Raw genomic sequence first — 20,571 nt, 5'->3', positions numbered from 1 at the left:
GCTCCCGCCCCAGCCCCGCGGCCGCCCCCGTCCATGGCGCTGGAGCAGGCGCAGGGCGACGGCCCCGACCCGCCGCGCCTCTGCGAGCCCGGCCCCGCCGCGCCGCCCGGCAGGTAACGGGGGGGCCGGGAGCGGGGATGGAGCGGGGACGGAGCGGGGACGGAGCGGGGATGGAGCGGGGACGGAGCGCGGCTGCAGGCGGTGACCGATGTGCTCGTTCCGCGCAGCGGGACCCCGCTCTCCGCCCCGGAGAGCCCCGGCGAGCCCGGCCCCGGCGCGGAGCCGGACCCCGCGGCCGCCCCCGCCGTTCCCCCCGGCGGCGATGCGGAGCCCGGGGCCGGCGGCGCGGAGGCCGCGGGGCAGAGCGGAGCGGCGGCCGAGGAGCCCGACGAGGAGGAGGCGGCCCCGGCGCGGCCGTCGCAGAACATCGCGGTGCAGGTGGGTGCGGGTCCCTCGGGGATGTTCGGGTTGGTGGTGTGCGGGGAGAGGTCCCTGAAAGGCCGTTTCGGGAGCCTGGAGGGCAAAGAACTGGGTAAGTGGAGGCTGGAGGGTAAAACACATCCATACCTGCAGCCTTACAGCTGCTGCTGTGACTGTGGCCCTGCGGTTCGAAGGGTCTTTAATTAATCTTTAAATTAAAATTTGGCCCCATTGAGGTCGCATCTGGAGTTCTGTGTCCAGTTCTGAGTTCCCAAGTGCAAGAAAGACAAGGAGCTACTGGAGAGGGTTCAGCCGGGGCCACAAAGATAATTAGGAGTCTGGAGCATCTCTCTGATGGGGAGAGACTGTGGGAGCTTGGTTTGGTTAGTCCAGAGAAGAGAAGCCTGAGAGGGAATCTCATTAATGCATATAAATATCTCAAAGGTGGGTGCCAAGAGGATGGTGCCAGACTCTTTTGGTGGTGCCCAACAACAGGACGAGGAGCAATGGCCATAAACCAAAACATAAGAAGTTTCACCTCAGCTTGAGGAAGAACTTCTTTCCATGAAGGGTGGCAGAGCACTGGAATAGCTGCCCAGGGAGGGTGTGGAGACATTCCAAACCCACCTGGATGTGTTCCTGTGTCATGTACTCTGGGTGACCCTACCTTGGCAGAGGGGTCAAACCAGACGACCTGCAGAGGTCCCTTCCAACCCCAGTTATTCTGTGGCTCTGTGAAAAGAATGAAATAAAGCATTGCTTAAGTGGCCGGTCAGAATCCAGGGCAGGTCATTCTCCTGCCACTGGTGTTTCTCCAGGGCTGGTTGATCATCTGGCCAGCTCTGGAACTTCTCTGGGGTGAGGGTCTGACTGCAACCATCTCCCTTCACAGACCGACTTCAAGGCGGCCGATGCTGACGTGAACACGGATCAGGATATCGAGAAGAACTTGGTGGGTACCAGGTCCAGGCTCAGCTGCTCAGGCTCCCAGGCTGCTGCTCCCGGGCAAAGGAGCTGAAGCTGCTCTTCCCACGTTTTGCTTGCCAAAAAAGAATCATTAAGGTTGGAAAAGACTTCCAAGATCATCAAAATACCAGCCTTGGAGTCCTTAAGCTGTCCTTGTTAGAGGAGAAAATGCCACACCAGCTGCAGCTTCGAGCAGTGTATCCCTTTGTCTTTTCCAGTCTAGAGAGCCTGAGCTGTGAAAATGGAAATGACCTATCTGTGGTTCTTATCAGGGCTCTTACACAGTGCTGAGCTTTCCTGCGTCTCTTTAGCATGAGGGAAGGGGAAGGTTCTCCCTAAACTTCTGTCTCCACTGCAGGACAAGATGATGTCCGAGCGGGCGTTGCTGAAGGAGCGCTACCAGGAGGTGCTGGACAAACAGAGGCAGGTGGAGAATCAGCTGCAGGTCCAGCTCAAGCAGCTCCAGCAGCGGAGGGAGGAGGAGATGAAGAACCACCAGGTACCTGGTGAAGTCCTGTTTTTGTTTAACCCGCCCTTTAGTTAATTTTAAAATCCTTATGAAGAGGTAGAGAACTTGTGGTCCAGAGTGTCTGTCTCCTGAGTTTCCTCATAATAACCAATATATATCTTGACTGGATCTGCTAAAAAGAAAGAGTTGGCTGTGTAATCTCATTAATCAATCAATTTAAAATAATAATGGATTTTAAATCAAAGCCATTACTTTGAAGTTTTGCTGTGTATTTGCATGATGCTTTTTACTCCAGGAGATCCTGAAAGCAATTCAGGACGTTACGATCAAGCGAGAAGAGACAAAGAAGAAGATGGAGAAAGAAAAGAAAGAATTCCTGCAGAAAGAGCAGGATCTGAAAGCTGAAATTGAGAAACTCTGTGAGAAAGGGAGAAGGTATTTGTATGGAAAAAAAGTGTTTATTTCTGAGGGGAAAAGGTCTTGCTTAACCCTGATGGAGCAAAGAGCTTTAAACTCTTTGGAAGCAAGGAGTATTTAGGACAGTTCTATATGTGAATTTGCACTTTTAATCTGTCACGTCGTAGAGGTTGATTTCTTTTATTCTGAGGGCTCAGTACGGGGTTTGGGTAAAGCTCCTTCAGTGATGGCTCCAAGTGCTCAGCCCCTTTCTCCCCTGAGTGGACACTGCAGGGCACGTGCTGCTGGAGGGGCACAGCTCCCTGGCTGAGCCTGGTTCTGTGCCACAGCCTTTGTGCAGTGTCATGACACTGCAGGATTTGTGCTCCAGAGGGTGTTGGCTGCTGTTTTCCCACACACTGAGCAGGGCTGTCCCAGCCCAGGGTGTGCAGGGATGTGCCAGGAGGGGGTTTGAGCGTGGGCCCTACACTGTCCTGACTCCAGCTGTGCTGTCCTGTTCCTCCTGTGCAGGTTGCTGAAGGAGCAGGAGGAGAAGGAAAACAAGATTGCCTCTCTGATCGCAGAGCAGTCTGATGAGAAGTAAGGCTCTTATCCATTACCTGATTAATGCTGCTCAGTGCACTTTTCCTTCCTGTCATTTTGCCATGGTGTGAATCTGATGCTCCTGGTGTGATAGAGTAGAGAGAACGATCCAGCAGTGCTGGCCAGTTACATACTGTAAGGGTTGTGTTTCCTCTTCCAGCATCAGGTCTCTGGATTAAATCCTCTTTGATCCCAGTCACAAGCAGGCTCCTGGATACTTGGATCCATACATAAAGATCCCATAAGATTAAAGTTTGTACTTGGTGGATTGACTCAGCTTGTAACTGTACCTCTGACTGAATTTTAACTTCCCAAAATTAGGGCAGACTGATTTCCCTGTCTGTTCCCCACAGCTGCCCAGCCACACTAAACTGTGGCATGCTAGGGCATTTAAAGCTGGGCAGAGGAGCTCCAGATCCAGGTGTTCCCATAGCACAGGTGGAAATGCCCAGCTTTGAACAGCATAGTTCCATGTGCTGCTTAGGTTGGTTCCTGGGTCAGACCTGTGCACCCTGCTCTGAAATTGGACCGAATTATTCTGAGGGGAATTCCTCCCTTCTCGTTTTGCTCAGTGTGTTTGCACACTATTCAGTTGTGTGCTCTGGAACAGCTCGCTCCTGGCACAGTTACCTCTGCAGCCCAGGGTGCACAGTGCCTGCTGTCATGGTCTGGAAGCTGCTGATCTTCCACAGTTCCACCCCATCCAGAGCTCCTGGGATCGATCCCTTTGTGGGAATCTGTCAGCACTCCTGCTCTCTGCCATTCCGGTGCCCGAGCCTGAGGAGACTCCTGTTCTGTCTGCAGGCAGCTGTGGGAGATGGAGCTGGACAAGCTGAAGAACCAGCACAATGAAATCAACAGGAACATTCTTGAGGAGACAGAACGGGCCTGGAAAGCAGAGGTAACTCCTTCCCTGCAAAGTGTTTGGTTTGAGGTTCCAGATCAGGAGCAGTTGAGGACAAGGCCAAGTCCCACTTTGTGGGACAAGAGGAAGGATAAACAAGTCCCAGTGCAGTAAACATTAGTGGGGAGCAGTGCCTGGTGCACCAAGCATGAGTCTTGTGGAGAGATTATGGTCTGACAGCAAGAAATGAGTCAGTACAGAAACTGCTCTTCATGTGGGGCCTCTCTCCATTAGATCCTGTCCCTGGAGAGCCGGAAGGAGCTGCTGGTGTTGAAACTAGAAGAAGCAGAGAAAGAAGCAGAGCTGCACCTCACCTACCTCAAGTAAGTCTATGCAGTGTCAGGAGCGGCAGGGAGGGTAACTCAGGTGTCCCTACATCCCAACTCCTCTTCCTCTGCTTACACTGGGGGTGAGCCCTTCCTATCCAGCTGGATGAGGGTAAGGGAAGAGTTTGTGGGGAGGTTTACTTGCTCCCACTTTGCTGTCAGTGAGAGCACAGTTGCAAGTGGGAAAGTTTAGTTGTGCTTGCAGGTCTGCGCCGCCCACGCTGGAGACGATGAGGCCAAAGCAGGAGTGGGAGATGAGGCTGAACAGGATACGAATGACCAAGGAAACTGTCCGAGTAAGTCCCTGCTGAACTCTCCCAGCTTAGCAGTGAGCAGTTCTTCACATCCACACTGCTCTCCACGCTTAGCTCCAGCCCTCTCTGGGAGAGGACCGAGCCCCCAAAAAGCTGTGTGCCCAAAAACATGGCACAGTCAGTCAGCCTTTGCAGGCAGCTGCAGAGATCTTCTGCCTCCTCAGGCTCATGCGTGTGGATCAGCCCTGTGGACCCGATCTGTGATGGGTTATTGGCAGAAGCACTTAGTTTCTCCCTCTGGGTCCTTTTTCAGTCTCCTGACTCCTGTGGAACCTAACAGTGCCACTTTGGGACCTGCAGCTATGCCTGGGGCTGAGAATGCCCCAGACTTCCTCAGGTGTGATGAATGTGTCTGTTTTCTTTCCTCTCTGGTAGGATCAGTTCAACGACCACATCCAGATGGTGAGGAATGGCACAAAGCTGAGCAGCCTCCCACAGATCCCGACGCCGACGCTGCCGCCTCCGCCCTCAGAAGTGAGTGTCTCTCCAGCCCCACGGCAGGGGCTGGCCAGGCCCTGGCACAGCCTCCCCGCTGGCCTGGCCACAGCCCTGCTGTGCTGTGCATGTGGGATGGTGTGTTCTGGAGCCCTGTGCCCAGTCCCTGCCTCTCTGGGCTTTACTGCCGTCCCTGGAGAGGAAGGGAAGGGGCTCCTTCCCTTGCCAGCTGCCAGTGGCATCATCCCATCTGTCTGGCTGGGGAGGAGGGCACTCGGCTCTGCTTCCAGGTGGGCTTACTCTAACCAGCCTTTCCTTCTTCCCCTGTTTTTCTTCCTCAGACAGATTTCATGCTGACGGCATTCCAGCCCAACCCTTCCCTTACTCCCCGGCTCCCCTTTCCCATCGGACCCGTCCCCGTTCCCATGGTCATGCCGAGCGCCGATCCTCGGGCGCTCTCCTTCCCTCTCCTGAACCCCGCCATCTCCAGGCCCAACCAGCCCTCCCCACCCCTGCCTGCCTCCCAGGGGAGGAACAGCCCCGTGGTGGCATCGCTCATCGGCACGCACAGCCCTCACATGCCTCCCGCCGCCTCCATCCCTCCTCCGCCCGGCCTGGGCGGAGTGAACGTCGCTCCCGAGTTCCACAGGCCCCAGCCGGCCGACAAGCTGGAAAAGCTGCTGGAGAAGTTGTTGACTCGGTTTCCACAGTGCAACAAGTAAGTGTCTGGCCTTGTTCTTCCCGAGAGCAAGGAAGATGTGTGTGTGAGATGGGAGCTGGCATCGGGGGAAGGAGGGCTCCTCCTGGCACGTGTGGGACCTGGGTGAAGTGAAGGAAGGCTGAAGGTGTGGAGCAAAGGCTGGTGGTCTCCATCAGATTTGCCACAGTGCTGGGAATGAGAACCTCCTGGAGCTTTGAAGGACAGCAGGGATGCCTGGGCACAGCTAGGAGCCCCCCTCCTGTCCCTGGGCATTCCCTGCTCTTTTCCCAGCATTTTGGGGAGAGAAGCTCCTCAGCATGTGATTCACCTCACTTGGAAAGGTAGACATTTAGAGCACACACTCCTCTGCAGCGACATGGCTTCCCCTGGGGCAGGGGTGGCTCCTCACTGAGGGTCCCTGTCTGTGGGGACTGGGAGCTCTTAGCAGGCTGCTTTCCACACAGGGCCCAGCTCACCAACATCCTGCAGCAGATCAAGACAGCTCGGAAGACCATGGCCGGGCTGACCATGGAGCAGCTGAACCAGCTGGTAGCGGCCAAGCTGGCGGAGCAGCAGGAGCAGGCAGCGGCCGGGGCGCAGGTGGGACAGCGTGGGGGCTGCTGGAGGGGGGGACCCTGGGGAGCAGGGAGAGCTGCGCCTGCTGCCTGGATCCCCACAGAGCTCGGGCTGTGCGTCAGGGCTGTCCCCCGGGCTCCCCTTGCTGCTGACGGCGGCGTAAGCAGGGAGCGGTTTTCCCTGGGGTGGCTCGGGGTGACTCGTCTGCCCTTTCCTCCTGGGCTGTTGTGATATGCCTCCTTTGTCCTGCTGCAGCCCCTCAGCCGGATCAGGGCCCCCATGTTCTCTGCTCCGCTGCCTCAGATCAGCACCCCCGTGTTCCTGCCCCCGGCCCAGGTCGCCTACCCTGGAACGGCGTCACACGTAAGGCTGTTTGGATTCCCTGGCCTAAAGGAGAGGGAGGGAGCCTGGCTGGGAGGTGGCTGAAAGGATGAGCCCATGGAGCTGGGAGCTCTCTGGAGCACAGATCCATTGTGCTTCGCGTTGGGGAAGAGGGGAATGGTGACGAGATGTGTCAGTGGCTCTCACAGCGTGTGGTGGCCTAGGGAGGGACTGGGCAGCCTGTGGCTTCAGGCTGCAGCTGAATATGTGATCAGAGCTGGGTGTCTGACTTCCCTGCTCCTTTCTGTTCCCTCACTGCCTGTCCCAGACCCCATCTGCCTGTAAGCTGTGTCTGATGTGCCAGAAGCTCGTGCAGCCCGGTGACCTTCACCCCATGGCCTGCTCGCACGTGCTGCACAAGGAGGTGAGTGTCCCCTGCTGCTTGGGGCTTCCTCATCCTTCCAAGTGCTGATTCCCTTCCCGAGTCCCTGTGGTGCTGGCACCTTGCCAGAAGGGGACGATCAATAAACAATTCCTTGCATCCTGTCATCCCATCCTTTCCGTACTCTTAAGCGTGGCCACTGGGTGGTGGCTTTAAGAACAGGCTGCCCTTGTTCCTGTCCCCGAGCCTGTTCTTGTTGCTGTGAGGGTTAGACCCTGGAGCAGGACAGCCTGGAAGGATCTAGAACAGAGGGTGAGGGGGGAGAGCTGCCACTGCTGCCCAGGTGTCTGGGCAGGGGCGGCTGGACAGGAGCTCTTGGGAAGAGGAGGAGGGCTCCCTCCTCATGGTTACCTACTGAGGGAGGCTGCAAGGAGCAAAGGACCCTGAAAATGAGTGTTCTGGCAGCACTGCTGGGGACAATGACACCTCTGGGTTGTGCCAGTAGCTCTTGACTAACTCTTCTCTTTTCCAGTGCATCAAATTCTGGGCACAAACCAACACGAATGACACTTGCCCCTTTTGCCCAAGCCTCAAATGACGGCTGCTGGAACAACGTGGGCCCACAGGAGGAGTTGCTGTGAATAGACAGGATCAGTTCTAAGATTTCTACAGTTCTATATTTATACGATCATGTATACACATGTACATTTTTATTATATAGGTAATGTGTGTATAGAAAGTCTGTATACATACAAATTCATAAATAAAGTGTGTATATTATGCAGTGATTTGCTGCTCCTCCTCATTTCTTAAGTCTGCAGCCTCACTGGCTTCTTCCAAAGGAGGGTTAGTGTCACCTGCTTGGAGGCACACTCATGGCTCCTGCAGCCACCTTTTCCCATGTGGATCCCAGCAGCTCCTTTTCCAGGGCCATCCCCCATGACCAGATGCCTCACCACCCCATTCCTCAGTGTCCTGGTCCCCTGCCGGTCGTCACCTGTTTTATCCCCCCCTCTTGGTAATGAAAAGGTTGCAGATAAAGAGGATTTTTTTTGGTGGTCTTTTTTTAATGTCATAATAATTTACCGTGTTAACATTCATTGTTCTTACATAGACACTGGGTTACAGAGTACTGGAGCCTCCAGCGACAGCCCCTGGTCCCATCCTGTCCCATCCCCTGCTGTCACCGGGCCCTGGGGAGGGAGCAGACGGACACGGCTGCGCTGCAGCTCAGGATAAACCAACCTGTCACAATTCCTGCTTTCCCCTGTCCTGTACTTTCTCCTAAAGCACGGGCTGAGGCACCAACCCTTTCTCCATGGATTTTGGTGGGAAAATCTTGCACTGACTCTCTAAAAATTTTTTTCCTCCCCTACTTTGCAGTCTGCAGCAGGAATTCAGCACTGCTGGAGGCCCCTCTGCCTCGGGGTGGGCAGGGAAGCCCCCCCGGTGCAGCACCTGAGCTCGGCCGCAGATCCTTCTCCGCGCACGCACACGCTGGCAGCGTGTTTTAAGGCAGTGGTCCACAACAGAGTCTCTGGGGTCCTGGGCAGGCACGAGGGTGGGGGAGAGAACGCTGCCCTCTTGCATGGAGTGGCTGGATGCAGTTTTGGAGCAGGGATGGGGGTGGGGGTGGGTGCTGTGTGAGCGCACTGGGAGTGAGGTGGGACAGTGTGGGGGCTGTTGTGGCGGTGCCCGTGCGAGGGCTGGCTTCCTCCTACACTGCATGTGTTTCCTGGCTCCCTCGCTGCTTTTCCAAAGAAATGTTTATCTGCAGGATTTAGTTAACAAGCTTTACACTTGGTGATTGCTGCGGTCCCTCAGCCTGTCCCCACCTGACCTGGTCGCTCCGCTCCTGCACGTGGCTCCGTGGGGCAGGTGCCAGCTCGGCCCTGGCACTGCAGGTAGGCCCTCTTTGCAATGCCTTTTAATTGTGGAATCTTGGAGTTTAAGCACTTTCCTATCCAGGTTGGAGGCAGAGAAGCAAGGGAATACAGCACTACCACTGCTGCAAGGTCACGGGTGTCTGCCCTGGGGAAGGGACAGTGATCCTGCAGCACAGGGAGGAGGGGAAGGTTGTCCTCACACACCAGAAAATCCTCCCTGTGCTGCAGGAACACCACGAGGACAAAAGTGCTCAGTGTCCTTTCGGCTTGTGAGCCACTGCCCTGTGGGCTCCAGCCCTGCCTTCCTCCTGCACCTCCTCCTCAAACCAGCTGGGACCCCCTCACCATCATGTGCTCCCACCGAGCACATCACTGCGGTGCCATGGGTGGTGGTCATGGCCCAAGGACTGAGCAGAGGGCTAAAATGATTAAAAAAAAAACCCCAAAACAAAACAGGACCGACCCCTAATGTTGGGTTTGGAACAGTGGCTTTCAGGGCTAGAATTAAAAATAGAGATATATGGGTATATTGTACAGGTGAGAGGTGGCTGTTGTCTGCACACCCGTGCGGGTGGGACCTGCTATGTACACGCTCCGACTGCGCTACCAGTGACTCGCTTTGTAAAAAAAAAATGAAATAAATACAACCATGTGTTTAAAAAATAACAAATGCTGCAGTCCCCACAGCTGCTGCCTGTCCCCAGGCTGCCAGGGTGTCCCACAGCCGGGGCCTGGACACGTGGAGTGAGCAGAGAGGAGCCCCCGCGCCGTGGGACGTGCTGGAGGTGAGGCCGGGGGGGCTGCAGGGGGGGCCCAGGCTCCCCTATGGCTTTTGAAGGGGTGGGTGGGCTGGGGAGCAGCCAGTGCCGGGAACTTGGGTCTCTTCTGGCACCGGCTCCTCCGTGGCAGCCACTGCTGATGCTGGAAGGGAGGGCAGGGAGTTGCCCATCCCATGGGGAGTGGGGAGAGGGTGGGTGCCTGCTCCTGCCAGTCCCGGGAGAGGATGAGTGGCTGCTCCTGCCTGTGTTGGGAGGGCAGGGTGGGCACAGGGAGTCCTGGGGCTGGCAGCAGTGGGGGACAGTTTGGGAGGGCAGGGAAATGCCAGAGTGAGCAGTGTACAGGGGTGAGCCATGTATGGGGGAGCAGGAGGGTGGGAGGGAAAGAAGTGTCCGGGCAGCCCCAGGCTGGCCCTCTGGGGAGGCTCTGGGATGATCCCCAGAGCCCAGCTCAGTGCAGGGAGCCACGGGGAAGGCACGGCCACAGGGCACGTGCGTGCAGCTCCCTGCACAGAGAGCCTGGGCCAGCGGCTTCCCGGTGGGGTGAGCAGAGAAGGGATGCACAGGGCTGGAAGGGGACAGGCAGGGGATGGCTCATTAGCGTCACTCCGTCAAGCCAGGCAGGGACAGGCAGGAGAGCTCAGGACAGCCTGCCCCCAGCCCCCAGGACAGGGTTGCTGCACTCTCCCCCTCTGCCACGCTCCTGCTGTAGGTCCCAGATGAACAGAGCCCGGACCTGGGGCTCCCACAGCTGCTCCCGGCTGCTGGCCCTGGCACACACCGAGTCCCCGAGTCCTGGGCAGAGGGGCTGAGCTCCCCACGCTGCTGTCCTGCCCCCGGACCAGGCCCCTCACCTGCGGCCCCGCGCTCCGCCCTCACTTCAGCAGGGATATGTCGTCAGCGAAGTCGTCGTGGTCCCGGCGCAGGCAGCGGAAGCAGCGCCACTGGAACACCATGAGGCAGAGGGGCAGCATGAAGAGGGCGCAGATGGCTGCCATGACGTAGGCGATGGTCATCAGGGTGGACTCGTCCGTCTGCGGGATGTTGTAGCCGCAGTCCTCCATGTTGGAGTGCAGGTGGGGCCCGTCCACCGCGGCTGTCCGGAACTCGTCGTGCACTGTTGGGGGAAGGCAGGGCTCTGGCCACTGCACTCCCACGGCCCCTCTGCCTTTCTCTCCCTCCCTCCAGGCCCAGTGCTCACCGTGGCAGGCGCTGACAGCGAAGCCGATGCGCTTGCGGGCACGGTCGAAGACCACGTAGAAGCCCTCCATGATCACGGCGCCCATGACGGTGCCAGTGGAGGACTGGGAGATGGCAAACTTGTAGCAGTCGTCCTGAGAAGTGGCCACGTCCTCCACTGGGCGCAGGTATTGCTGCAGGGAGAGAGGTGCCGTCAGGAAAGGGGGCAGGGAGGCAGCTGTGCCCACCCAGTGTGGTCCTGCTGGTCCTGCCACTCCAGCCCACTCTGGCTGGGCCAGCGCTCACCTGGGGCAGGATGGTGATCCGGAAGGACTGGTTGGTGGCCTCCCCCATCAGGTAGAGGGACAGGACCGGGAAGATGTGCCAGGGGGTGGTGCCGACCTGCCAGCAAACCAGCTGCTCCCCCAGCCAGAAGCCGTCCGGGAACTTCTCCGTCTGCCAGAGGGAAAGGGAGGTGAGCGGAGCCAAGGTGGGCAGGCAGCAGAGATGCCAGGACTGGTGAGGGGCAGCTCTGCTGCCCCCAGCCCTGGGGATGTGCCCGTGGGGAAGTGATGGGTTTCACTGACCGAAGATGCTGTTTTGATGGATTTCACCGCAGCCTCAAACACCTTCTTTGGCAGCCTGAGGTTGGTGGTCCCGCTGTCCACGATGCTCTTGTCGTAGTTGTACTGGGGGCAGAAGAGGAGGGGTGACCCAGGTGCAGGACCCCAGCCCTGCTCCCCTCCCGGCCCCTCCAACCAGCAGCAGGTGCCTGCAGCGCTGTGGCCCAGCTGAGCCCGGGGGGCAGGTGCCCTGGTGCCCCCTCACCTCTTTGCAGTCCATGTTCAGGTCCTGCCCGTTGACCTCCAGCTTGACAATGATGACCTCGTAGTACCACTCCTTGCGGATGGGGGTGTACCAGATGTCCCCCACGTACAGCGAGCGGTCGATGCCGCCGATGATCTGCAGCGGGGACACAAAGGTGCTGCCACCACGCTCCACCAGAGCCCCGTGGGAGCCCCTGGCAGCCTCCCCCTGCCTGCAGAGCCCTCACCATGCTGCCTCCCACCGAGGCCACGGCCTCTGTCTCGTTGGGCGAGAAGCCCGTCCCACACAGCTGCAGGGAGAAGATGTTGGGCACCCGAGTCTGCTTCACCAGGGAGTCAAAGAAGGGCTCCAGGCTGTCGTCAGGCTGGTGGGAGGAGAAAAGAGGCAGGGCAGGGATGCATCAGTGCTGTCCCTTCTCCAGGGGCTCTCCGTGCCCAGGGGAGCTCCCCTCGCTGGGACTGCTGTGCCCCAGGGGACAAACAGAGCCAAGGCAAGAGGCAACTGAAGCCTGCTCGTGCTCACATCTGCTGGCAGGGCCAGGCTGCTGCCAGCCAGGACTCACCCGGGCAATCTCAGCATACGCCAGCCCCAGGATCCCTTCCCAGTTGGAGCCATTGATGAAGAATTTGTCTGACTCTGTGATGGCGGCAATGTTGGCTCTGACGGTGACGTTGGGGCCATGGGGGATGGTGACCAGGTCAGTGCCCAGTTCCCCTTCCCACTTGCCCTGGGTGTAGGGCACATACACCCCCTTCCGCAGGTCACGGTAGGTGCTGGACCTGCAAAGGCATCAAAGGGATGAGTAAGACTGGAAGGGGTCGTGTGGATCCAGCTCTTCTACTTGGCAGGGTCTGGCCAGACCCCAGCAAGAAGGGGCAGCGTGCCACTGTGGGGCTGGGACAGTGGCTCTGCTCTGTGTCCCCCCACATACTCACAGCTGCCGCTGGTAGTATCTCCGGAGGAAGGGGTGTGGCGCAGCTCCCACAGCAAAGTTACTGCTCCCTGTGTCCACCAGGATGTTCAGCTGGAGAAGAGAGACAGGGAGGTGCATGAGTGCAGTGGAACCCTCCTTTGCTGTGCCCAGAGAGGAGAGAAGAAGGTGGCGGAGCAGGAGGCAGCGACACCAGGGTGTTGAACAACAAAGCAAACAGCATCTGGCACTGTGCAAGCACAGCATGAGCTCCTGCTCAGCATGGCCTGGCCTCAGCCCCCTAATCCACAGGATTTGGGAAGCACCTGGCAGGTGTCATGAGTCTGAAGAGGAGCAGCAAGACAGGGTGCATAGGTTCCCCTTGCCAGGAAAGCTGATTTGTTGGCAGAGCTGGTGGGAAGGATCTGTGGCCCCTGTGGATCGCTGCGCCCGCTAATCACCACCCATATGCCGAGCCCTGCTCCCGATCCATTCCTGCCTGTGCGGGATTACCAGGTTTGGCAAACATCCCACGGCAGGGCTGGGAGCAGGCCAGCTGGATCCTGCCCCCAGCTGACCCTGCCTGTGGTCCCTGCGGGGAGCGGGGCGGGATTGCTGGGGTGGGATTGCTGGAGCCTGGGGTGGGATTGCTGGAGGGGGATTGCCAGACCCAGACTGCTGAGGCGGGAGTGGGGCTCCCAGCCCTGCAGGGCAGCAGTGCCTGGGCTGATCCCTCACCCCAGCCCCGGGGGCTGCTTCACAGCACCACCTCAGGCAGCACTGCCAGGGCTTCGGCCCTTAATCTGTGGAGTCAGAGGGGAGAGAAGGAGGTTAATGCGCTTGTGCTAATCGCAGGAGTGCTGGGCTGCAGCTGCTGAGTGTTCTCCACGGCCACCTGACAGGGGCTGCCACGTCCTGGGTGCCCTGTGCCCCAGCCCCAGCCCCCACAGCAACTGCTCCCAGGACTCTTCCCAGTTCTGTGGTGGGTCATTAGGGGCCACCTGCTCCACACAGCTCATCTCCAACCCCCAGGGCACCCAGAGGAGACAGGTTTCCCTGGAGAAAGACCTGCTGAGCTGATGCTGCAGGGAGAGAAGGAAGTGAGGAAGGGCTTTTGCTCTCACAGGCTCCATCCTGCTGACAGGGTCACGCACAGGACCCACGTGGAGAGGACCCAGATCCTTGAGACTCAGCCCAGCCATCCATTCAGGCCAGGACACAGCACGTGAACCGGCGAGGCCAGGACATGTGTGACAGGGATGCTGTCTGAAACCTGTCCCTGGAAGTGACAGCCCCTCCGGGCACCTCGGCAGCAGCGCTGGCTCCGTGCCACGCGCGTCCTAGTGCTGAGTGCGGCTCCTGGGGACTAAGCCTGTGCCATCTGTCCCAAAACACTGGCTCCCGATGTTTGTCTCACCCCTCTTCCCTCTGTGTTTATGAATCAGCCAGTCCTGGGGAGCCAGGGAAACCAACACGCTTGGGCACATGGAGTGTGTGAGCAATCGGCTGCTGACGGTGACTTGGCAGCGCAGCACAGCTCGGAACCAAAATTAAAGCACAAGAGGATACAGAAACTCCCTTGTCAGCACCAGGAAGGTGAAAGGAAAGCTGAGGAGATGGATCACCATCTCCCTGCTGTATGTGACCCTTTGGGAAGGATGCACGCACCCCTCGGGACAAATACGCCCCTGATTTCCTGCGAAGGTACAGCCAAACTCTTTCATATGAATCTTCTAATTCCATTGCAACGCCTGGAGGGATTTTGCTCCAGCACACACACACACACGGCACAGGCACCATGTTCGCATTTGGAAGCAATCCAAGGCTGGAAGATGCTGCCCAAAAGGGCGACTGGCTCTGGAACGCACGAGTGCCTGGGAACAGGTGGTTAGCACGGAAATTATCTGGCAGCTGCGACACGTGGCAGGCAGGAGATGATGAAATCACATTTAAAACTAGATTTTAGAAATAATCTCCTCCCTTTTTTCCCCCCTAAACGCGCCGTGCCAGAGCAGAGAATAAATCCCAGGCACACAGGGACAACACGACGCTGCTCCCAGAGATCCGATTTTCGTGGTGGTGACATGATTCTCCCGTCCACGGCTCACGTCTCGCTCACATGGCTCTCCCCCACCACGCACACAGGGCACAGCCAGCTCGTGGGGGAAAAGCCAGTCTTTATTTCAGAGCCTGTGTGGGCGCTGGGTGTTTTGGCAGCACCCAAAAAGTGGCGGTGGCAGGCACAAGGGAACGTGGCCCCGAGCTGGGAGGAGTGCGGAGCCTCGAGCGCTGAGCTGGCCCGCGCCAGTCCCTGAGCCAGACCTGCTGCTGGCAGCAGTGGGGATCAGTACGGGCACAGAGGGATTTGGCAGCAGGAGCCTCCACGATCTCACCCATAACAGAGAGGAGGAGCTGCTCGCCCTGCGCTGTGTGACCTGGCCATCAGCACCCATCCTGTCCCCAGCACGGAGGCACACGGTGCCACAACGTGAGCTGGGCAGCGCAGCTCCAGGACGTGAGGGATGCTGACAGAAAGATGGAGAAGGAGCAGAGGCTGGTGATGCACCAGCTCCCTTTCCAGCCAGGCCACCCCGTTTTCCTGCCCTTTGCCTCCCCACGCTGTCCCGACTCCTGTGCAGGGACAGCCTGCACGAGATCTCCGGGAAAACAAAGCTCCGGAGGATTTCTGGAGCATTTCCCCAGGTCGGGAGCGGCACGCGGACCCGGGCAGCAGCTGCACCAGCGGCTCCGCTGGGAGGAACGCGCCAAGCACGGCTTGGCCGTGGCTTCTTCGTGCCTGGCTGTGCCCGCTCCAGGCGGGCGCGGGGCTGTGCAGCCACATCCCACCCTCTCGCTGCCCACACACGGCGACAGCTCCTGAGTGGCAGCAAGCTTTGGCTCGGGAGAGGGGATGGATGGAAGGAGGGAGGGAGGGAGGGAAGGGGGAAGGGATGGATGGAGGGATGCAGCCCCGCACGCAGAGGCACACGCAGCACCCGCTGCCTCTCCCCGGAGTGCCCGGGTAGCTCGGGAGTGATGGGGTGACCTTCGGCGGGCGCCTGCGGCCAGCCTTCACCAAAAGCCAGCAGGAAAAGCATCACCCGAGCGATGAAGAGCGACGGGAAGCCCGGACTGTGCGGCGAGAGCCGCGCAGCCATGGTGGCACCCGCAGAGCCTCTGCTCTGCGCCCCCGGAGGGGGACCCGCAGACCCCGGGGTGCGAGGAATGCAGGGGGGATGCGGGGGATGCAGAGATGCGGGGGATCCATCCCCTCCCACCTCACCTTCTGCGGGGGGCTGCCCACCGTCATCTCCACGTAGTACCCCTGCCCGGACTTGCCCCGCAGGTTGTCGATCATCTCCACGAAGCTGCCGGCGCGCTCGGGCTCGGCGTCCAGCGGCGCCCGGCGCTGCCGGAGCCCCGACGGCGGGGCCGCTCCGCCCCGCAGCGGCAGCCGGATGCGCGGCGGGGCCGGGAGGGCGCGCACGACCCCCAGCCACAGCAGCAGCAGCAGCCAGGGCCAGGCGGGCGCCATGGCCGCGGGGGAGCCCCTCGGGGGGACGCGGTCAGCGGGCCCGCAGCGCCCCGCGCCTCGGCGGGGCGGCCGCGCCGGGGCAGGCGGGCGGCGCGGCGGCGGCGGGCATGGCGGCGCGGCCGGACCCGCCCCGGAAAGCCCGCCCGCCGGCGGAAGCGCTGCCGGGGAGACCCGCCCCGGCCCTCCCCGCTGCCGCCGTCCCTGTCCCGGCCCCCGTCGCCGTGCCCGTCCCGCTCCCCGGTGCCGGTGCCGGTCCCGCCGGGATGCGCCGCGGGCGGTACCCACGCGTCGCCATGGCAACCGCAGCCCCCTGCGGCCCTGCCGCCGTGACGTCATGTGTCCCGCCTCCCTGCCGGCCAATCCGCTGCCGAGCATCCTCCCGCCGGCCAATGGCGCCGAGGGGGCGGGGCCGGCTCAGCGGCCGCGGCGGCTCCCGCGCTCCGGGCAACGGCGGCGGCCCCGGAGCGGGTCCGGGCCCGGGGCCACGGTGAGCGGGGACGGGGGGACCGGGCCCGGGGGGTCCCGGCCCCAGGGGAGGCTCCACTCGGGGCAGGGAGGCTGCGGGGAGCGGCTCCTTCTTCCCGCCGCATGCGGGGTCTGCCGGCTCCCGGCTGCGCGTCTGTCGCGTGTGCGCTGTCTCGACACGGGCGAAAAGGGCTTTCGCTTTGCTTTTATTTTATGCTTTATTAGTCAGAGCTGTTTCTCCTCCTCGCCAGCCGCTCCTCTCCCGTGGCTCCAGGCTGGCGTGGCGCGGGCTGCACTAACTGTGAATTCTGCTTTGCATAGAACCAGGGAACGGTTTTGTGGGTTGGAAGCTCATCCATTTTCACACCCCTGCCGTGGTTATGGGCACTTTCTTCTATCCCAGGTTGCTCCAAGCCCCCTCCAACCTGGCCTTGGACACTTCCAGGGATGGGGCAGCCACAGCTTCTCTGGCCAACCTGTACCAGGGCCTCACCACCCTCACAAGGGAGAATTCACTCTCAGTCTCTCATTTAAATCCCCCCTCTTCTAGTTTAAAACCGTTCCCGCTTGTCCCCATCTATTATAGATGGCCCTCAAGCACTGAAAGTTCTCCCTGGGTGCAGCGAGGCAGCATCTCCGAGAGAAGAGTGAGCCATCCAGCGCTAATCCTTGGGATGGAAAATGGGTCTGAGTTAGAGCTGGGACAGGAAAACACCAACAGAAGGCCCTGAGTGAGTTGCCCACATCCAAATGCTGTAACTGGGGATGTTTGGGAGAGGGAGTGGTGTGAGCCCCGTGACGCTGTTTTGCTTTGGCGTGTCCCGAGGATATCCTTGCCTGGCAACTGCCAGGATTAGTTGCGGCTTCTGAGACCTGTTTTACATAAGGGTTATAAATACGGAGTGGGCCGAGGACAGAGGGAGGTGAAGAGGGCAGCGACGGCTGGGTACAGGCAGGGGGTGGTGATCCTGCTCTGGGCTGTCATCACTGGGGTGTTATTGCTGCTCAGACCCCTGGCAGGTACTGCAACCCCTTGGGTCTCAGGAGTATAGCAGAGGAATGCTTTGTGCATTGAGAATTTGGGGGGTTTTAGGCTGAAAGGTTTGACCTTGTGTTTGAGCAGTGGGTCACAGTCCCCTCTGTGCCTGTGCTGGCACTGGCACCTGGCCCCCCACACAGTGGTGGGATGCTCATGCTGGCCAGAATGTGTCCATGCAGAGCCATAGCTGGGGATGTTTGGGGTGAAGTGGTTGAATTCCAGCTGCTAATCCTGTGCTGGATGGGTTGTAAGGGCCCAGCTGTGGTGTGGTCTATGAGTTAAGTAATGAAGCAATGGGCTACAGGTGGGACACTTTGAATTAGGACCCTTTTACAGCTTCTGAAGTGTCCTCTGAGAAGGGGGAGAGACTATGGTAAGTAGGGAAAACCTGCCTTGTCCCTGGGCAGTGCTGATCCAAGCCCTGGGGCTTCTCTCAAAGCTGCACTCTGGGAAAGCTCTGTGCTTTCTCTTCCTTCCCTTCCTCATTTCAGCTTATTTTTTTTTTGCCTGGTTAAAAAGTGCCTGAAGCAAATGCTCACCTCCTCTGTAGAAACTTGGAGGCCTGGGGGATCTGATTATAACTTTGTGCTGCTTCAGCTCTGCTCCTTGTTTCCGCAGCCCCTGGAAGTGTGTGTGGAAGCTCTTTGATTTGGTTTTGCTGTGTGTGCTGCAGGTGGAAGGTCTCTGCTGTGTGCTGGGGGACAAGGAGCCTTCATTTCTGAGGGCAGTTTGGACTTTGTGTTGCTTCCTTCCCTCCCCCAGGTGTGGGAGCCATGGAGAGGGGACTCCTGGCGGGGGCCATGCGCATCGGGAACCAGCTCATTCTGGAAGAAGATTACAATGATTCCTATGTTCCTGACGAGCAAGGTGGGTGCTGCCTGTCCTCCTGGGAGCTGGGAGAAGGGATTCAGGCACACAGGTGTTCAGAAAGCGGGAACTGGGGAGAGAGTGGGTGGAGAGGGTAAAATAGGTGGAATTTGGCAGAAGACAGAGCTGAAAAATGAGCTCTTTGTTTGCTGTGGACACACAGGACCATACTGGTGGCTTGGAGCAGCTTTGTTTTGGATTTTCCAGTGTGCCCCCTGCTGTAGCTGGGAGGGTGGCTCTCCTGTGTAGTGGCTGGTGTAGACTGTCTTCACAGATTCCTCTTGTGTTTTCCTAGAAATCCAGAATTTTGCACCGATAATCGGGATTGACCCCGAGAAGGAGTCAGAGCTGCTGTGGCTGGCCAGGGAGTGCCTGGTGGCCCCGTTACCTCCTGACTGGAAACCCTGGTGAGACTCTGGCTGCAGCTGTCCTGGGTGGTTCCCAGTCACAGGACAAGGGGAATGGCTTCAAACAGACAGAGAGGAGGTTTAGGTTGGATATCAGGAAAAATTCCTCCCTGTGAGGGTGGTGAGACCCTGGCACAGGTTTCCCAGAGAAGCTATGGCTGCCCCATCCCTGGAAGTGCCCAAGGCCAGGTTTAATGGAGCTCTGAGCAACCTGGGCTAGTGGAAGGTATCCCTGCCCATGGCAGGAGGGAGGATGTTTAAGGTCCTTTCCAACTCAAACCAGTCTATGATTCCTGGTCCTTCCTGTCCTTCCTCTCTGTGTGCTGCCCCAGCGTTCTGGTGGGGAGGAGGAGGGATATTTTACCTCAACATTTTACTTCCTGTGGATGAGGGAGCTCAGGGCTTTTTGGGGTGGCAGAAGAAGCGGGGGAAACTGTTTGGGAAGCTTGATAAGGTCATGAGCACCCTAGGAGAGCTGCTCCCCCACACCGATGTATTTTTGGCCTCTTGGCGGCTTCCTGCTCCTCTCTCCTGAGCTCCAGGTGGTCGTGACCCCCAGTAAGGATGTTCTGGCCTGTGCAGCTGTGTTTCTATGTGCTCTTCCATCCTTTCATGCTGGTTTTTGCCACGCAGCCAGGACACCACTGGTGATGTCTACTACTTCAACTTTGCCACGGGCCAGTCCACGTGGGAGCACCCCTGTGACGAGCACTACAGGCAGCTGGTGATCCGGGAGCGCGAGAAACTGCTGGCACAGGGCGGCCTCAGGAAGGAGAAGAAGGAGAAGAAAGAGAAGAAGCAGAAGAAAGAAAAGAAAGAGAAGAAGGACAAGAAGGAGAAGCAGTCACTGAAGCAATCCGCTGTGAGTAGACTCTGCTTGCTGTGCTTCTGGGGAGGACCAGGCAGAGGAGAAACAAAAGGGCTTTCTGAACTCAAACCCGGGTGATGGGCAGTAAATCAAGTGAATACAAAATCACCTTTAATTTGGGCTGTAAGGCTCTTTGTAGAAAGCACACTATGAAGTTGGTCTTTTTCCTGGAGGTCCCACAGTCTAAATTGAGGGGGAATGGCTTATTCAGCTATTTTCAGCTTAGTTGTGCTTGCTGAGTCTCGAGTCCCAGAGAGTTGGTTAAGGTGATGTAAGAAACCACAGATTGCAGCCAGCTCTCCTTCATCCATGGTCAGCACCTTGAGAAATGGACTCTGCTCCCTCCTAAATGGAAGAAAAACGGGAGAAAATTTGAACTGCCTTTTCCACACCAGAGGAGGAGCGTTCCCAGTGGTTACTGGCCCATGGCTTTGCAGGTCTGAGCCCAGTTTGACCCTTGGGTGGCTGCACCTGTGTCTTAGGACACTGAAGTGACTTTCAGGGGTGATGGAACCCATCTATAATTGTAATTTTCTCCTTCCTCTGGGAATAGCTGGACCGTTTTGCTCAGTTTTGCCCAAACTTTTCCCTGTGTTGCCTGTCACAGATCCCGCCTTCACCTGGGGAGAACATTACACTGCGTGTAACATTAATGGATTGCTGTGCTCTGCTGGTGCCCAGCTGTAGATCCACTGAGTTGCCAGTTCAGGTTTCTCATTATCAGTTTGACAGTGCTCAGGTAGCTGATAAGAACTATAAATAACAGATAAACTGTAGATTATTCCTAAAGTTTTAATTAGCCTGATGGAAGCACATTTGTCTCTGCTGAAGGACAGTGAACATCCTCTGTTCTGTACGTGTGGTTAATGGCCATCTGTAGAAAATAATTAGTTTAAGCCCAGAGCGTGATTTATTCTGTTACCATTGCTGTGGTGATGACTTGGTGATGACATCCTCCTCTCCCCATCCATCAGTGAATTAGCTCTGATTTCAGTCTGG

General features: G+C 58.4%; 3 protein-coding genes across 9 annotated transcripts in view; 2 read left to right on the top strand and 1 right to left on the bottom strand.

Moving 5' to 3' along the window:
- Positions 1 to 15: 15 nt before the first annotated feature.
- Positions 16 to 7,600, top strand: RNF214 (ring finger protein 214). Of its 2 annotated transcripts, none has more exons than XM_050322943.1 (15): positions 16 to 113; positions 228 to 438; positions 1,313 to 1,372; positions 1,745 to 1,885; positions 2,151 to 2,290; positions 2,783 to 2,851; positions 3,659 to 3,755; positions 3,993 to 4,081; positions 4,290 to 4,380; positions 4,774 to 4,872; positions 5,175 to 5,551; positions 5,998 to 6,133; positions 6,365 to 6,472; positions 6,759 to 6,854; positions 7,345 to 7,600. In XM_050322943.1, the coding sequence occupies exons 1-15, from the start codon at positions 34 to 36 to the stop codon at positions 7,408 to 7,410; spliced, it is 1,860 nt and encodes a 619-aa protein (XP_050178900.1). In that variant the 5' UTR covers positions 16 to 33; the 3' UTR covers positions 7,411 to 7,600. The 2 variants fall into 2 exon arrangements, with proteins under 2 accessions (XP_050178900.1, XP_050178899.1); XM_050322942.1 differs by having other exon boundaries at positions 4,278 to 4,380.
- A 258-nt stretch (positions 7,601 to 7,858) lies between these two features.
- Positions 7,859 to 15,996, bottom strand: BACE1 (beta-secretase 1). Its single transcript, XM_050322944.1, has 9 exons — positions 15,675 to 15,996; positions 12,417 to 12,505; positions 12,044 to 12,260; positions 11,708 to 11,845; positions 11,482 to 11,616; positions 11,241 to 11,342; positions 10,960 to 11,109; positions 10,676 to 10,847; positions 7,859 to 10,591 (listed from the first exon to the last, which is right to left on the bottom strand). The coding sequence occupies exons 1-9, from the start codon at positions 15,924 to 15,926 to the stop codon at positions 10,350 to 10,352; spliced, it is 1,497 nt and encodes a 498-aa protein (XP_050178901.1). The 5' UTR covers positions 15,927 to 15,996; the 3' UTR covers positions 7,859 to 10,349.
- Positions 15,997 to 16,337: 341 nt separating this feature from the next.
- CEP164 (centrosomal protein 164) overlaps positions 16,338 to 20,571 on the top strand; it is a 30,827-nt gene continuing 26,593 nt past the window's right edge. For 2 of the 6 annotated variants that reach the window (XM_050322864.1, XM_050322865.1), the window contains exons 1-4: positions 16,800 to 17,122; positions 18,193 to 18,297; positions 18,593 to 18,704; positions 19,338 to 19,566. In XM_050322864.1, coding sequence (XP_050178821.1) covers positions 18,204 to 18,297; positions 18,593 to 18,704; positions 19,338 to 19,566 — 435 coding nt within the window. In that variant the 5' untranslated portion in view covers positions 16,800 to 17,122; positions 18,193 to 18,203. Of the gene's footprint in view, positions 16,414 to 16,799; positions 17,123 to 18,192; positions 18,298 to 18,592; positions 18,705 to 19,337; positions 19,567 to 20,571 lie in introns of those variants that run through there. The other 4 variants (XM_050322862.1, XM_050322863.1, XM_050322867.1 and 1 more) reach the window with 4 other exon arrangements.

Source organism: Myiozetetes cayanensis, unplaced genomic scaffold (assembly GCF_022539395.1).
Source record: "Myiozetetes cayanensis isolate MyiCay16 unplaced genomic scaffold, myiCay2020 scf29, whole genome shotgun sequence".
Taxonomy (NCBI): domain Eukaryota; kingdom Metazoa; phylum Chordata; class Aves; order Passeriformes; family Tyrannidae; genus Myiozetetes; species Myiozetetes cayanensis.
The sequence above is the reverse complement of the archived record's forward strand: the minus strand, read 5'-3'. Positions and strand labels throughout refer to the sequence as shown.

Coding starts and splice junctions, on each gene's coding strand:
- RNF214 (XM_050322942.1), top strand. CDS start 34: ATGGCGCTGGAGCAGGCGCAGGGCGACGGCCCCGACCCGCCGCGCCTC. Junction 2,852..3,658: donor GCAGAGCAGTCTGATGAGAA/GTAAGGCTCTTA, acceptor TTCTGTCTGCAG/GCAGCTGTGGGAGATGGAGC. Junction 3,756..3,992: donor AACGGGCCTGGAAAGCAGAG/GTAACTCCTTCC, acceptor TCTCTCCATTAG/ATCCTGTCCCTGGAGAGCCG.
- BACE1 (XM_050322944.1), bottom strand. CDS start 15,926: ATGGCGCCCGCCTGGCCCTGGCTGCTGCTGCTGCTGTGGCTGGGGGTC. Junction 11,846..12,043: donor CGTATGCTGAGATTGCCCGG/GTGAGTCCTGGC, acceptor TCCTCCCACCAG/CCTGACGACAGCCTGGAGCC. Junction 10,592..10,675: donor CGCTGTCAGCGCCTGCCACG/GTGAGCACTGGG, acceptor TTCCCCCAACAG/TGCACGACGAGTTCCGGACA.